Genomic DNA, 17,476 nt, shown 5'->3' with positions numbered 1-17,476 from the left:
CCCTTTCTTACAACCTCAGCACTGTGAAAACCACCCTGTTTAAGACACTGAACACTTACGGAAATCACATACACGAAAAACAAAACATAGCATAACCTGAATGCAGCTTTGACAGCACAAGTGTGAAATATTAAGTTTTCAGAAAAAACCTACTTAAAATTATACCTAAATGTTACAGAACTTAAAATGACTCCACATTTCGTTGCTTTTGAAAATAAGTTTTTTTCTGTAACAACTGTTTTCTTCTTGCTTTTAAACCGCTGATGAGACTCCATGCCTGCACTGAAGGATAAAAAGCACGATGGCCATCTATCATTTCAAGACAGGAAGCAAAACCTCTCTTCTCCTGTCATTAGTAATTTAATACAAACCCCCAGAAAGCCAGATTCCTGGCTTCTCCTGTCAAAATCCAACTGTAGCAAGAACTGAACAAAGAACCTGCATGGAAGAGGGTAACGGAGAAGCGGCACTAGAATAAAGAAAGACTTCACAAATTTGACAAAAGGTTACCAGGAGCCTAAAAAACCACAACAAAACAATGCTAAAGGGTGGGAAAGACTTTTTATTCCGATGACACCTAGAGCTCTTCCCTTTCCCCCCTCCTTGGGCCAGCCCTATACGTTTTGTTTTGCCTTATCCAGATTTATTTCCCAGCCTTGAAACCAAGCGATTGTTCAGCTGATTGTTTTATATTTCATGACCTTTCAGCAGAGTGGGAAGTGGGCACCCCTGCGAGGTGGCAGGTGACCTCACCCACACCCCTGCAGCCCAGTGACCCTATGTCTGAAAGGCACTTCTGAACTGAACATTGCTCACTGGCAAGTACGCAGCATGGTATTGGCACCGTTCTGGCTAGCAGCTTAAAGGAGTCACATTTTAAAACACTGATCTCGCGAGTAACCAAGTGTTACCGCCTCCTGTCACTATCTGAATTTACTTCCAGTCCCAGAGGCTGCCTGCACATCAGCAGCAAGACAAGTTGGCCAGGCACAGGAGTCTGAGCTGGTACTTTCCTGCACCCCCCTGTCCGACTGGAGCTTGACCAGCTCCAAGCACCCTAGCTCCAAAGCCAACGTGGTGGAGCTGCAGGCTGGCACATGTGGAGAGTTGGGCTGTTTTCTGAGTGCAGCCTGCCCCAGAGCAACATCTAACCTGAGACCAGGACCAAAACACAGCTTTTCCTGGATTTGAGGCCCAGGATGTGACACACAGACATTATAATTCCCTCTCTTCTCATTGCTGGGCAAATTGGAGAGCAACAATCAAAATCATTGCTCAAAAAAACCCATCAAAACTGGTGGCAAAAGGTGTAAACCTCACATAGCAGCTCTGAAACATCATCTGACAGTCGTAGAAAAAGCGAGATAGACCCTACATTAACACCCATTCCCCATATTTATTTTCCACTATCGATTCAACTCTCCCATTGTTCAAATAACAGAACAGTTGGAAAAGTTTAGAGAAGGAAATACAAGGTGTTGGGGCAGACATTAAGGCATCTCCATGATCGCTTCTGTGCTGGTTCTGCAGCACAATGGGCTCACAGCGTGCCTGTAAATAACACAAATTTGCAGAGTCTCTGAATCTCCAAGTGTAACTCACATACAGGTATGTTACAGGATCGTACATACCATCAAAGACCCTGGCAAGAGCAGACCGTTCTGCAGTACCTTAGGGGCAAGATGCAGTCATACAGTTATAGTTATGCAAAATACTTAAGTAAAAGCTGTTGCTAAAAATACTGAGCAAGTTAAAAAAAAAGTATCTCTCAGCTAAACATTACACAAGAGACCTGCTGTCCCAGCCATGATTTCATGGACCACCTTCAGAGTCCACTTGCAATTGCTTAAGAGACCCATGAATTTCAACTTCATGCATTAAACAGATGAAAACTCAAAAAAAAAAAATAAATGCAAAATCTAATGCATCATCTTCCTTCAGTTTATCCAAGAGAAATGCTACGGCTTGCTTCCAGTCTTCCTGGATATTTTGCAAAGTTGAAATGTCATTTGCAGCTAGAGGCTACAAATCCAGTAGAATGGTATATTGCTGGTTTTGGACTTGACCAATCTAGCATATATTCTCAGCTGCAAGTTTGGTATTTGGAATTGCCTAAAAAGATTGCCATTATAAAATAATTTCAATACCCAAATTACGTGGGGTATCGTTTTGGCAACTGCAGTGATCTCACATACACTGACAGGCTGCCATTCAAACCGCTGGCAAATGAGAACTAATTTGCATACATTTATTTTCATAATTAATTGTGACTAAATGTAGACTTATGGTACATTTTGTTTAGAAATTTTTACATTAACTTCTGAAAACTGGGGTCTATAGTGAAAAATCTGATAGACAGTTGATTATGTTCATTACCCATGCAGCTGCCCAAAATGTCTAGCCTACTACTTTTTCCCCCCTGTAGTATTCTTCTCATCCACTGTTAAGTACTGCTTTTAAAGTAGATATAACGAAGTGGTAAAAAAATGCTCCTGAATAGACACGATAGGCTCTTCTTTCCATTTCAAAAGTACAAAAGTGGTGGGTTGCTTTTTTTTATTTCTTAATTATCTTACTCTTCATAAATCGTGGAAAATAGACTTCTACTAGCAGAATTTGGCTGATTCTACAGGTCCCACACCTAGAAAGGCAGAGGTGCTACATAGTGCTACATGCAGATACACACACACACACACAAAAATTAAAATAAAAATCTGGCTGCCATTTTCTCTTCTAAGTGAATAGCATGGTATCTGCAATTAGCAAGCACTCATATTACCCAGAGCACTACAACCTATGAGCAGTCTATCTGGATATTTTATTTTTAAAAAAGAAGCAGATCAACTCTCGGGCATTTTTCTTTAGCTATTTGTTAAAGCTGGAGCTGGGGAGAAGCAAAGTTTCATCGTATGCAGTTATTATATATGTTATACCAGTGTGACAATAAATAAGGGGCTTTAATTTCCAGCACTTTCTTAACATCAGTGTGCTCCTGCCCAAATGTAATTTCACATTAAACAATATTCCCTTAACACAAAAATACATGCCTTCCAGGTAAACAGCAGGAAGTCCTGCAAAATGCCAACAAAATAGATATTATGGCAAAAGTTATCAGAAACTAGCTCCAACAGAAAATACTTCTGCTTGGAAATTTTTTTCTAGTCTTTCTAATGAAAATTATCATTTTGTCATCAAATTCCCTACTAGTTTTTCCGATTGCTGCCCTTCCAGAAACTCTCCTCCTTGCCCTCCTTTGCAGAACCCAGACTGTAACTCAGATGAGCCAGAAATAAAGCAGTTGGCCAACAGGGAAAACAAACAAACAGAACCCCCCACGCAACAGGCTTTTCCAGAACAACCCAGCCTTCTGCCTGTGCTTCATGTGTCATGCTGAATCATGGAAGAGCAGTGACTCACAGAGAAAACAAAATACGCCCCCCTCCCCCTGTAAAAGCCAGAGATGTTACTCCCCGTGGAGTATGTGACTGATATTCCCTACTTCAGCACCCTTTTTTCATTAAAATGCTTCATGCATAGTGTACTAGTTCTGAGGTCTCTTTTGCATGATCACTGATTACTTCTACACAGTTTTGGGAGAGGAGCAATACTTTGCTAATGTGAACCAAAATGGCAGACTTTTTCAGATTGCTCCTCAACCAATAACAGGAAAAAACTGGATGGATTTAATTATATATATTTTTTAATATTATTCATCAAACCATTAAAGCAGAGGTGTAAATGCTTTTTTAAAAAGAAGAAAATCAAATTTAACCCAACAGCTTCTCTAAGATTACATGCACATATAAAAACAGGCTTTCAGCAAAGCCCACAAGCCTCACACTTCAGTCTCCAAACGGCAAATGCTTTTGGTGCTCTGTCCCAGGCAGCTCCCAGCACATATCTTTCCACGTGCTTTTTCTTGCCCTTAGCTGTGCTGTCTGCAAAGCTGCACTGAGAAGCAGAGCAGAGAACTGCATGGGATTAGAACAAACATGTTATCTTTTTTGCAGAGTCATTCTTTAGGCTGGGATATATTCCCAGGTCTGATGGAGCACATGAGCAATTCTACCAATACAGCTATGCAGATAATGTGAGGGCAGCAAAAAGCTTCTGGCCTGGAAGAAGGAAGAGTGGAAGAGCAGGGAAGAGAATGTTTAAAATGCTGCTACTGCAAAAAAAAAAAAAAACCCAAAACATTCATACAACTCTGCCTTCACCCTGAGGTGAAACATGGTACAATCTTCCAAAGCTTTTAGCAGATATTTCTCTAGTCCTTGCATACTCACAAACTTAACATACATGTAAAGTAAACCGCTGAAATGATGTGCTGGCAGTATTATTCTGCCCCAGAACATCTGTAAAGCCAAACCATTTCACTGCTATCCAAGGCTGGCAAATGAACTTCTTGACAAGTCTGCAAAACTAGTCACTCTTTGCCACTGCTAACCATTCTGCCTTTGCTTTTGAAAAATGTAACAACATAGTCAACAGCCAAACAGCTTTATAAAACTCAACATTCCTTAAGAACTGATAGTAGACTCACTACAAAAACCCAAGGCTGGACCACCACGCCAGCAGAAAACTTCTGAATATCTGCTCTGCTTCCGAGGCCATCCACTGACTTTGGTCAGGCTCATGCCACTCTCATGCTCTTGTTAACAGTCAGTAATTAACCAAGCCTTATACACATAAAGGATCCCAGAAAGTCAGTGTTAAGCTTGCACATGTGCTTACTCCTGACAGGAAGCCCTTGATATACTTTACATATGATAAAACACTGCTAATTAACTCAGTGGTGCAACCAAACTCCTGATGTTCTTTACCAGAGCTTTGACAATAGGGAAATGAAACAAGCTGGGTGTGGATCCAATCACAATTTTTCACAGTTAGAACCATGCATGCTCATAGTAACTTTGTCCAAATGTGATGAAAGAATATTTTAATTCTTCATCCATCCAGTAAATCTTATGGGAATGATGACATTCCCTGTCCTAGTGTGGCTTATAAAGAAAAGACTTTTCCCCACACCTCAACAATTGCTTAAACCCAATTGCTTAACTTAATCCTTAAGTTAATATTATTTTCAGAGAGAGAAGTCCAGCTGACTTCTTCAAGCTTTCTGATCACTGTAAAAAAACTATTCTCAAGACTGTAAGTAGCAGTATATCTTGCTAAGTCAGATAAGTTTCTTATAGAAATGCCTGGGAGTTACTTTGCCACTCGTCCTCGAAATAAATGCAAAGAGTCATTGGCAAGATCAGTACAGCCAGCTATGTGCAACTAAGTATTCAATAAATAAATTCAAGGCAATAGTAGATAGTCTGACAAACAAAGAGGAAAACTTCTTTACCACCTGGATCAGCTGGAAAATCAGCAGGGGAAGAGAGGGAGGAACACCACTCAGGGACAAATTAATTCCCTCTCTTGTTCATAAGATTCCCTGAATAGGACATTATTTTGGGTAAGGATGAAAGAAAAGCTTCACTTAATTAAAAAACAACTCACAACTAGCACCCAGCTATTTCTACTTTTTCATAAAATTGCACCAACATGACCATGACTATGAAGGACGTACAACCTTAAATTTCAGAAAGAGGAAAGGAAATCTCATCACTATCACTCCTTGCTCACTTTAAAGTCCAGAGAACATTAATAGATTTCCAAGATTTACTTAAATTTCAGAGTTACTTTTCACTGTGGCATTATACTATTGCTGTTTTCAAGGATCCATAAATTTTGACAATCCACATTGCAAAATGCTGCTGCATGCAAGAGACTTGCATTAAGCAGTGACTCTTAGCACCCTTGAAAATTAAGCTGACTGTTCTTTACATCTCTAAATGATAGGTTAGGCCTTTGGTTTCAAGATCTGACATTTTACAGCACTAGCCATAACAGTTTCAAGAAGTCTTACACAAAAGGAAACTTCTTGAAGAAAAATCGTGTCAGTTTGAAATTCAATAGGCTATACGTGAGCAACCACCTAAGTTAATGCACTGAGATGCTGGTCAGACTACTGTAAGCTACAATCTTTCTACTTTCCCATTTGTATTTACCTTATACAAATGGCTCAACGTTTCATAAATGAGTTTTGGCTGAATGGAGATGAATTCACGTATTTCTGAGCTGGGAAGTTCTGTTAACATGTTGCATGTACACAGTTAGAAAGCCACAAAACCGTCATTTTCCTCATAGCATTTTGTTGTAGGAAGTTTAAATCACAGAAAAGACATTTGAAACGTGCCTTTATAATGAACATGTCTGTTAACTGTAATAAATGACTTTCATTTTCTTTCTTGCAATTAAGCAGAATCATCTAGAAATTTTCCTGCCTCACATGTGTGTCTGAAATCTTCCTGACCTTCCTTTAAAACGCCCACTGCTACCTTTTAACTTCCCTTTCTGGAAATGACTGAAGAAACAAAACAAATTTTATTCACTGAAGAATAAACACAGTCCATCCACCCAACAGACATTCTTGAGGGAGGACTGCATAATTCAGTCCTTCCTTTACAAACTTAGCTGGCTACAAACTTAGGGAAATTCACTCCTTTTCTCAGGAAGTAATCAGAAAAGGCAAGCAAAATTAGATGTTGCATACCAATGGATACCTTTTATTTTTTTTTTTTCCCCCAGGGATTATCATTAGGTGAGCAATTAACGACCTTCCAGAGAAACGAGGCACTTCTATTAAGAAGACACGAACACTTGCCTTTATATAATCCCAGATAGTGTGACTCCAAGCTAGTCGTCTGCTCGCATCATTAAGCGGTTACATGTCCCTCACGCATGACCTGACAAGTAGGTATCTTCCAAATACCTCTTTTTTTCCTGAAACACGCACTTTTCTCATTATGAGTCAGGACACAGACTAGATCTGGTATATTTTCAGGATAAACCTGATACAAGCCAACAAAAATCTAAGCACTCTTCCAGTGTACAGTAAGCCCTGCATCTAAGCGCAAGGCATGTTTGCAAGGTTTTCACTTTTGTAAGAGAGGTTTACGAGGGAAAACCGCTATTACTCACTGTTTGCGGTGCCTGGGAGTCCCAGGCACGCTCTGGCGTTCGGTGCTGCTGAGATGAGGAGGAATGATTTCAGCCCTCAGAGTCATAAGCCCATTTATGCACCAATCAGTTGTTTGCAGCAGCATAACACCTTCTTTCATAATGAGACCGAACATGTTTATGGAGTCCCTTCCAGTCATTATTGATCCGAAGGTGGCAGTGTGACTGGCCTGCACAAGGTGCATGGCAGCAGCCCAGGCTGCGCTGCAAACTGCTTCCTTCTCTGTCCAGCCCCACGCTGCAGCAATTACGGCTTGACAGAAGGACTAGGAAAACTAATTTCTAGAAGTCAAACCATCTGCTACCTTCCTAACTAACGTTACCAACAAGGAGGCGGTTGATTCCAGCGGCTCTGTCTCCTGGTTACTGGTGGAAGCCATTGATTTACTTCTGACATGTTACTAAACAGCTACAGGTCAGCTATGTCCAAGGTGAGATTTTCCAAGATAACTGAAAGAGCTGGATTCCTCACTTCTGTTGAGCTTGTTGGGAAAATTTAGACTTGCTTGTCACTAGCATGGGCTGAACCAGAACCGCACCCTTTAAAAGGTTCAACCACCCCTTAACACTTCAATAGCATCTTCACATTTCTTCCGAACAAGAAGTATTTTTTTTAATTAAGATGTCACTGGATACATTGCTCATTTTGCCATTTAACCTCCTCCCCTGCCAGTTTTGTTACTCTTGTGTCCTTGTAACAACAACAAAAAACCCCAACCAAACAAAATACGCAACAACAGCAACAATAAAAAAAAACCCCAAACAAACAAGAAAAAAATCAAAATCCCTCAAACCCGCCACACTGTCAGAGGAGGGTATAATATAATCATTGCCACTGTTTACGAGGTAACACAGGCCCATCCTATGGGGAAGACAGAATGGAAGTACTGCTTGGAGGTTCTTCACCAGTTCAAGCACACCTAATGGGGTGTCCTCTGCCTGCTGTCCACAGGACTCTGTCTAGAAACCAAGCTGCCTACCACTAGAAACAGAGAAAGGCAGCAGTCATCACCCAGGCACCACTGGGAGAAGGGAACAGTTTGTTGCTTGCTTTGGTCTCCCTGTGCATTGCTAAAGAGGGGCCAGGGACATGTCCCCTGGCACACAAGGAAATCCGCTCCTTTAATGTGCAGGAGAGAGAGTCTTCTGGCTCCTTACAGAGAGAGAGAGAGAGAGAGAGAGTGAGAGAGAGACAGAGACAAAAAGCCCCTACACTCAAAGGACAATTACCATGAAGTAGAACAGAAATGGAGAAGGTGGTTTCCTTTAAATAGTCACATTTACATTTGTTTTAGATATCCTTCTATCCCCATTACTATTACGTTTTCCAGGAACATTCTCAGTTATGTTTTAATAACAAAGGTCCATAGAAAGCAATAATTTTGAAGATTATTAATGTGATGTCTTTGCAGCATTTAAGTCGTCATATGTTTCTGTAAGAATGTTACAGGCACCAACGCTGTTCAAATCCTGAACTCCTTGGGAAGAACTATTCCCAAACAAAAACAAAAGTTCGATAAAATTGAGAGAAAAAAAGTACCCGTGTGTGGGAATTCACAATATTTACTTACCCTGCAGAGTGATACGGTAGTGCGTTTTCCAATGCTGGCATCTTTCATCGAAAATTAAGTTCTAATTTTCAAACTAGAGATGTAGTTACCTATCCCTTTTAAAAAGCATCACAGTAATTCCCTAAATTACAAGAACAGCCATAAACACAACACACAGGCTTTGGTGAATAAAATTAAATAATTTTAGGGTTTCCCAGTTGTGGGTGAAAGCAAGATACAAACAAACCAAGCATGAATTTACCTGAAAACAAGGCAAGACTGCAGAAAAAAAGGCCCAGTTGTCTAGTGCCACAAACTTCAAGCAAATGTTTATATACTGCAAAACCAGAACAAGTTCATGTACAGAAACCCATTCAAAGTCGTAATACTCACCTGTAAAAGTACGAGCACCCCCTGACTGTGTTGTGAGTAAAGTGTTCCTGAGTCTTCTCATTTCCAAAGTCCTCCAGTGGGTCTGACCACAGGATGTCACACATAGGTCCGTACGCAGGTGGTTCCTTGAATCGATCTAACTAAGAAAAATAGGAGACAAAGAAATACTAACTTCTTTCAACCATGTATCAAAGAAACACTGAAGCAAAGTTGCCCTTTTTCATCCCATGGGTGGGTAAACAGAGACCCAAAGCAATCTATTTTTCAGTTTTGGGCCGCTCTCAGCTTTATAGCAACCGATTTTGAGTAACAGTAAAACACTCCTTGCTAACACTGACAAAGAGGAGAAAAAACAGATATAACCAAAAATGAAGAGATACAGTAGATTGCCATTCTATATAATTTTTATGTGGAATTCCCTCCCCCCTTTTTTCTACTGTATTTTGCAATCATTTCAGTAGACAAAAGAGGAGATGGTATTTCTGTATTTTGTAAATTTTTTTAACATCATGGCACTCAATTTATGTGCATGAGGCACCTCAAGAAAAAAATACTGTAGTTATTTCAAAGCAAGTTCCCATTTTTATTTAAATAAATTTTCACAAAAAACCCCATATTTAAATACCAAGACAATATCTCTGCATTACAGCATCTTGCCATGATATTCTTGTTGCTCTCATAACATTAACCCTAATCAAGCAGCTAAAGCCTCCTCTTTCTGCCTGACTACTGGTATTAAAAAATTCAAATTATATGGAATCTTACTGCGAATAAGACAAAGCATACAAAATACAGAAATATTAAAAATCAGCATTCCTTTGCAAAAATTCTTTAATATAAAAGCACCCCTTGTTAAGACGTGTGTATGAATCAGGCTTGCACTACAAAACATTCTCTACTCTGACCAGAAAGATCAAGTAATGATTTAGTAGCATACCCAACTCATACCCCCCCCGCCCCCTACTCCTCCCCAAAAAAATATTTCCAAGAGAAAGAATTTTTGTATGTTTTCAACACTCAGTTAAAAAGTTGTGATGAGACCTCTACAATTTTACCTTTGTGTCCTTGTCATGAAATATTCACAGCATACCTACACTTAACTTATTTCAGCCCTCTAACAATAATGCTTTTGTAAGTAAAATTAACTTTACATTAAATAAAAATTCATAAATATGCAGAACCAAGATGAATAAACCTGCTCGCAGGGTGTGTGCATGTGTGAAGATGTTAATGACCTTAATCTAGAATCTGGGAACTTTTTATTCTGCCATAACATTCTTGCAAAGCCAGCTAATTTTTAGGCAGAGAATACTTATGTAATGAGATAGCAAACCTTTACCTCAGAAACAAAACTTTACATTCAATAATTTTTAAAAGTGCAATTAATCTAACTGCTTTTAAATCAAAATGTGGAATTACTGGCTCAAGTTTGTTGGTTTTTTTTTCTTTTTATAACTGCACTAATTTCTTAGTAGGCTACAAATTAACTTCAGAATATAATTTATCTTTTAGTAACTTTAAAGCTCAGAAGTATACATTCGTGTTTGCAGGTTTCAAACTGCAAGCAACAAACAAGAAAATCTCTTCTGCTGAGAACACTAAGAATGAATGGTTTAAATACCTGCTTTTAGAAATATCAACTGAGATCTCTTTTACTGAAAAAAGATCTGAAAAAAAATTAATCTTTCATAACGTGCAGCAACACTGGATTATGTGAAAAAAGAATCTGACACTGTTCTTTGAACTTTCATGAGATTTTAAAGAAACTTCTCAGAACACGAGAGTACCACTCAAGCATCAATTTACTAAGCTTCACTTCATTTACTAGGCACTCAAATGCAGTACTATTAAAAATGTGGCAGGACCTACAGAGAATGAAGCTCTTGACATTTTTTTTTAATAATAATGTTGTTTTAACTATAGTAATTACAATTATACTGTAATTTTTTATTATATCTTTTAAGTATCGTGAGTTTTTTCTACAGCTACTTTTACCTCTTCTCCAAGGAAGTGCAGAGGGCCGATGGTGTGCTTACATTGTGCTAGTAGATTAATACTTGAAAGAAATTCATGCTATTTATTCATTCATTCCCAAATACTTATACACCTACAGATTATTGGGCTTTTTTTAGAACATGAAGATGATAAATACTTTGTTTTACTGGATGCCGGTGATTCCCTGACCTCAATAAAATAAGACTAATAGCAGCCATTCCTTTATGTTCCATTTAAAGAGACCTTTAAAAGGTGATAATGTCAACATGAACGTCAAAATGACATATGAGCATCTCACACAAATGAACAACAGTAAGAAAGGATTCAAGTTGTAGTTGCTGGTGATTAATGGTTCACTTATTAGGCCTGAACACTATTCAGACTTACTTTTCTGATGTCATCTAAGGTGTTGATCTCTGGAGACAAGCCACCGTGTACACACAGGAATTGTTGGTTCATCAGAGCAGCCAAGGGAAGGCAGTCGAAGGCATCCATGCAGGCATCATACACACGTTCTGAATATTTGATTTTACCTTTTAAAGATCAAGATGGTATTAGAAAGTGCCATCAATATTTAAGAGGAAAAAAGAAATTAGGATGCTACTTAGTTTCTCAGTCTGAGGACTGTATCAAAGCTTGCCTCATGCAAAAAATTATTTTGGATTATTGTTATTCGCTGCTGGAAAATTCTTCAGATTCTGAGGTGAAACTATTGAGAGTTCTGCCAAATTTATTACTATTTTCTAAAAAAATGTAAATAAACAATTCAATATACTGTTATAGTCTGCCATGAAATCTACATAGCAAACCTTAAGAAGTCTGTTGAGTGGTTGTCTTCTGCTACATTACCACTCAATATAATCTCTATGAAGTAATCAGAACTTTAGCACAGTCTCTTATAATTATCCACAGAAATGCCATTATGAAATGAACGAGGTGGTACAACGAGGCTGAAATGTTAATTTACCAATATGCATATTAAACTCAGTAAACCATGATGCCTTTGGAGCCAATTAATATTTCCTTTATCCCTTACGCCAAAAGGGGAACACAGATTTATGGCAATAGCTTCAGATTACAGTGCCACTGAAACAAACAAAGCTTCACTGCGCAAGTGAAGGTCTATATCTAATGAGCTTCTACGTGTCCCTGTATCCTTTCTTGCAAAAGAGAAAGGAATTCCTATAAAAAGGGCATACTGCAAAGTTTAAACCTAATTAGAGGTTAAATGTGAAAATGCTATACTTAAAGAAAAAAACCAACAACACAATATAAAAATCCTTTGCATTTTTCTCCTGCTGTACAGGAGAGCCAGTGAGATGCCACCTCCTCCTCAAGTGATCAGGGTCCTGGCAGAGATACCAGAGCTGGTGTGCTGGCAGGGTTTGATTGCTAGGCGGCTGCATGGGGCAGCAAACCAGCAGCTACTGCAAAAAGCAGTGCCAACATGGGTTTACCAAGAGCATCCAGGCTCAGGTGTCTGCACAGTAGCCCTGGGCTGCTTCACAGGCCAGGCTGGCAAGCTGAAGTGCCTTGATACCTGCAGCACCAAGTGACAACACCCCTGGGTTTGTACAGGTGGTTGGTCACTACCCACTGTGGAGGGTCCAACCCCTTCCTTTCTCCACCACTGAGGACCCTCTCCAGCCTCTGCAAGGTGACTGCCTTCTCAGAGAACGATGATCACAATTTGACATTAGTGATCGTTAAGAAGAAGAGTACATTTCAAATTAAACAAGCATCAAATACTCACAAAATAACAAATCAAGTTGTTGAAAAGGGAGTTAAGAGGAGAAAGGTTAAGGCAGACTTACATTCTTGTTTAAATGTGAAATACTCTGTTAAATGTCTACATTCATGATTCCCACGAAGTAAAAACAGTGTTTTGGGGTAAAGGATTTTCAAGGCCCACAAGTACAGCACACACTGTGAATCAGAAACAAGAAAGAAAAATATAATTCACAATTAAGGGTGTAATTCAACCACGTAAGTACAGCTCCATCAAAAATACTAGCAGAAGAAAAAGTATTCCGTGTGAAACATTTACTTGCAATGGGTTAGCTTCACTCTTCATACATAACATGCAAACATTTCTTTGCACTTTAACCTGCACTGGCTGAAACTAGTATCTTATATTCTGATAAAGTTTCACACCTCTGCTCAGTGGTGCACTGCCTTCAGGGGCCGCAGCTATCAAGATGCAATTGCTGCACATCTTTAAAACAAAGTGCGCACTCTCCACCTGGTAGGTTAGGCAGAAATCTGCCGTGGAAACAATTTCACCGGAAGATCCACGTTTCCTGGCTTAAGGAAATATTGCCATAAAACAATTTAACTCACACTTCAGGAAATACCTCAGCTTCCAGTATTACACAGTTTTTCAATGAATGCTTGTTGATTTTTCACTTAACATTTTTCTGTACAAACAACGGAGAAGAAACCCACAAAGCTCTTGCATTAAATGAAGTTACTATAAAGCTTCTATAAAGCCTTTTATCTTTCCAGATTTCTATTTGAGATGACATTTCTTCTAGACATGTTTTCAAAGATAAAAAAAGAGAAGCCTGGGAGAGGCTAATCTGTGCTCAGACCTCTCAAAACCATAGGATTAAAATAGTTGTTTTGAAAACAAAACTGACACAGCAATGCTGCATTACAAGACTCTTGGCAAATGAGTAAACTCGCAGACTTAATGGAAGATTTATTCTTTGTGCAGAATGACCCTGCCCAGGTACCTGGCTGACAAACTCACAGCTACAAGGAAGCTGATGGAACTAAGACCCATTCACCCCATGAGATGCACCACCATCTGCAAGAACACTGTACAGACCACAATGGCCTCTCAAAAAACTGGGGGTAGAAAACTGCCTGAACAACTTCTATTCCAATCTTTCCTTCATTAAATACCCACAAACTGCAGAACTGTTGCTCGAGAAACAAAAGGTCACAATGCCCCTGCCCCCTCAACTTTCATTTGCAGCTACCTCCTAACACTCCCCTTCCTTCTATTGACAAAAAATATTTATTTACCTTAATAATCAATAGATTGGAAACTCAGAATGTACTCCTAACCAGTTTCTACTAAAGAGCAAATTCAGCATTTTTGTCAATGTAATGCCTCTGTATTTGTACAGCGTCAATTCTCTTCTACAGTTCAGAATGTCTTGATAAACAGCATGATTACATTAATCACGTCTCAACGTTTTGATTTCTGCTCCCTCATTTGCTATGCAGTCCTCATCATATAAAAAAAAGGAAAAAGGATACAACACTTATGTTTGTGCTAAGCCTCACACTATCCATAGATAATTGCATAGCAACGGGGGGTTTATACTACTCCTCTTTGTCTTGAATTTATTACATATAAACACCTGGATGCTCTGCCTGCGCTCTGTAATTTCTGTTCTTCTATTCAGAGGGTCTAGAGCCAGGTAAAAGAGCAGAAAGTACAGGCAGCATCCTCCAGGACCTGCAAAATTAATTCTCCCCCTTGGAAACAGATGGAAGGCCTCCCAGCTCACACCACCTCTTCTGCCTCCCAGGCACTATTGCTACTGCAGGAAGAGAGAAGAGACATCAGAACGCCAGGTAGGTCATGCTGACGGAAGCCAGCATGAAATTATGGCGTCAGGTCACAGGAATTACCTGCTGTGGCCCAAAACAACACAAAGGGTGAGCCTCGAGAATGTCTTCTCTCTGTACAAACTCCAGCAGACTTGGGTTTGAGGATTTCACTTCAATGGGGAAGGAAGCCTGCACTTCTCCACACCACTAGCTCAACCCTCCGTCTCTTTGAAGATGACTTCTTCATTCCTCCAAGAATTCCCAGAACTTTCTTCTTCTTAGAGCTTACTGGCTAATGCAAAAATTTGATGTAAAAGCTGTGAGACAGTAAATTTAAAGTGACACCTCCATCCATGCAAGAACAACTCCAGCTTTTAAAGTTGTGTATTAGAGCTTCTAATCTTGCCAAAGGATCTTATAATTTAGAAAAGCACAATGATTAGTGCTTTACTAAAAAAAGAAAAGAGAAGGAGAGAGGGGAGAAAGAAGGAGAGAGGGGAAAAAGGAAAGAGAAGTGGTTTAACCTTCCCTCATAACTAACCTTTTCCATTTTCATAAAGCTTTGGCAACACTGAAGTGACTACTTCGGTACTCAAAATATCATCCAGATTTGGGAAGCAGTAAAAATGAGGAAAGCTGGAAGTTTTATCTTTTTGGCATTTGGTACTTACTTACAGGTAATCTCTTTAAATTTCCTTATCACAGATTTATTTTTTTTTCCCCTCTAGACTCACTGAACCAGACTGAGAAGATAAAGGAGAACCAATGCCGTCCAGAAAGTTCTGTGTTTCCCTGACAGTATTCAAGTAATGTAAGCCTACCGTTCATATTTTGTGTTGTCAGCTGTACCATATCAAAGGCTTATTTTGTTTAGATAATTCCTTTAATTTTCTCCCTTTTCTGTTCAGTAGTCCAGTGATGTAACATTGTAACAGTAAACAAGAACTAATTAGCAGATTTTTTCTTCCCCATGCAAACTAAACAGCAAATATCAGGGTGACAATTTTTCATGGCTTTTCAACTTAGTCATTTACATACAAAATCCTTAAGTTCAAAAACAACATATCATGAGCAAACTTTGTATTTTTTTCTAACTCTGCTTTGCATATCATGATTCTTACTGAAGTCAAAAGAGTTACAATAATTTGCCTTTGGTGAAAATCTGATCTTACAATGTTCAATTACTTGGTAATATTGCTTCCCAATAGCAAAATTTAAAAAGCTCTCTTTTTTCCTTCAACTTTTTCATCAAAAATATACTACTCATCAGCTCTGCTGTAACTCTGTGTAACATACACAGCAGTAACCTTGCAATCTGGACATCTCTAAGGTATTTTTGGCCTGTCCCATTTCATACTACCAACAAAAAAAAAAATACATCTCTTAAATGCCAGCCTTCACACTGCACCCCTGCTTACTTGCGTAGTGTCTTTCAGCTGTTGAAATAGCAGATATATTAAGTTTGTAACAAAGAGGTAATCTGCCCACCTCCCACCTTCTATAGTCAAGCTGTTTTCCTGCTGAGGTTCTGGCAGCCTCAGCATCAGGAAAGAAAAGGTCTGTGCAATTAAGCACAGTGTAAGCCAAAGGCATGTATTTTCAAAACAGACTCAGGATTTAACTCCACTGTTGCATGCTGAATTTCAGCCTTTGCACAGTTCAACAGTTTGACACCTCCTGAAATGGAAAACTGAAAGTCCCAGACCTCTTGCATGCATCTTAAGTTATGTGCTCAAAACAAGGAACCTTGGAAAATGGTTACCGTTGCCACTGGATTGCAACCACAGCAAAATCTGTAACACGGTGCACTCACTTCTGGGTGCTTTTGCACTGATCCTGCCAGGAAGAAAGAGATGCAGCTCCCTCTGTTAGCTGTGTGGCTTTGTACGGGTAACAAAAGATGAACTCTCCTTCCAAATGACTGTTGGCATTGGGCACTCCCCCAGCAGATGAAATTAAGTGTGAATAAATGCAAGGTAATTCGTACTCAGAAGCATCATTTGAGCCATGCTTTGCTAAGGTCTGTACTGATGCTCTGTGGAACAGTGTACTAGCACAGCTCCTTCACTCGTAACACACACCTCACCTAAATATAAACACTGCATTGAAATAATTATATCATCATAGTACCTTGTACAGGTACAGCTTACAAAAACGGAATAACCACCTCAATGGAAATTGTAATTGCATTCACACTACTGGTATGACTATTTATTAGGACTTTATTTCAGGGACAAATAAAGATACTTAGGATCTGTAACCAAAATACTCACAAGAGATGCAAGTTATTGCTGTTTCTGAACTACCATCCCTTGATCACAGGGAAAGAAAACTTTGAACACTACTACAAATAAAGAAAAATTGTATTGTCTTCACTACAACAAGGACTTCATTCTTTTTGTCTCAAACTTTCAGGGCATAAAAGATGATCACTTCTCTTAAGGCTTTGCTGCAGAACAGGGACAACAAGGTAGTGCCACTTGCATCAAGCAGATCCTCAGTGAACAACTTAAAGTCTTGGTTGCAGCTTGTTTATCAATGTGCTGTTATTTACCTGGTTTTTGTGTTTCTAAGACCAGTGCTTATGCACATACAGGTTGCCTATTTAAAAATTAAAAAAGGCTACTGCTGTGGAAATAGACTTCTTATGGAGAAACAGTGAATCCATTCCTCATGGTCTGGGTCTCAGCTGTTTTAAGATGTTGTTCAAGAACTTATGTTTTGTTTTTTTTAAGAATGTCTGTTGAATATTCCCAAGCTGCTTTGGAATCTTGTTTTAAAATCTGCATGGTCCTTTAGCATCTCTAGACTTCAATTATTTTAACTCTCTTCTAGCTAGTCTCCCAGATGATTTTGTTAAAACATCACCTGCAAAACACTGCTACTTGCTTTGTACTCTTTTCTAG

General features: G+C 39.1%; 1 protein-coding gene across 1 annotated transcript in view; it reads right to left on the bottom strand.

Annotated features, from left to right (window-relative positions):
• Positions 1 to 17,476, bottom strand: part of PPP3CA (protein phosphatase 3 catalytic subunit alpha) — a 194,251-nt gene that overhangs the window by 35,855 nt on the left and 140,920 nt on the right. Inside the window, exons 4-6 of the mRNA XM_080368667.1 lie at positions 12,821 to 12,932; positions 11,394 to 11,539; positions 9,012 to 9,151 (exon numbers count right to left, since the gene is read on the bottom strand). Coding sequence (XP_080224793.1) covers positions 9,012 to 9,151; positions 11,394 to 11,539; positions 12,821 to 12,932 — 398 coding nt within the window. The remainder of the gene's footprint in view (positions 1 to 9,011; positions 9,152 to 11,393; positions 11,540 to 12,820; positions 12,933 to 17,476) is intronic.

Source organism: Falco punctatus (genome assembly GCF_963210335.1).
Source record: "Falco punctatus genome assembly, chromosome: 1".
NCBI classification, from domain to species: Eukaryota; Metazoa; Chordata; class Aves; order Falconiformes; family Falconidae; genus Falco; species Falco punctatus.
The sequence above is the reverse complement of the archived record's forward strand: the minus strand, read 5'-3'. Positions and strand labels throughout refer to the sequence as shown.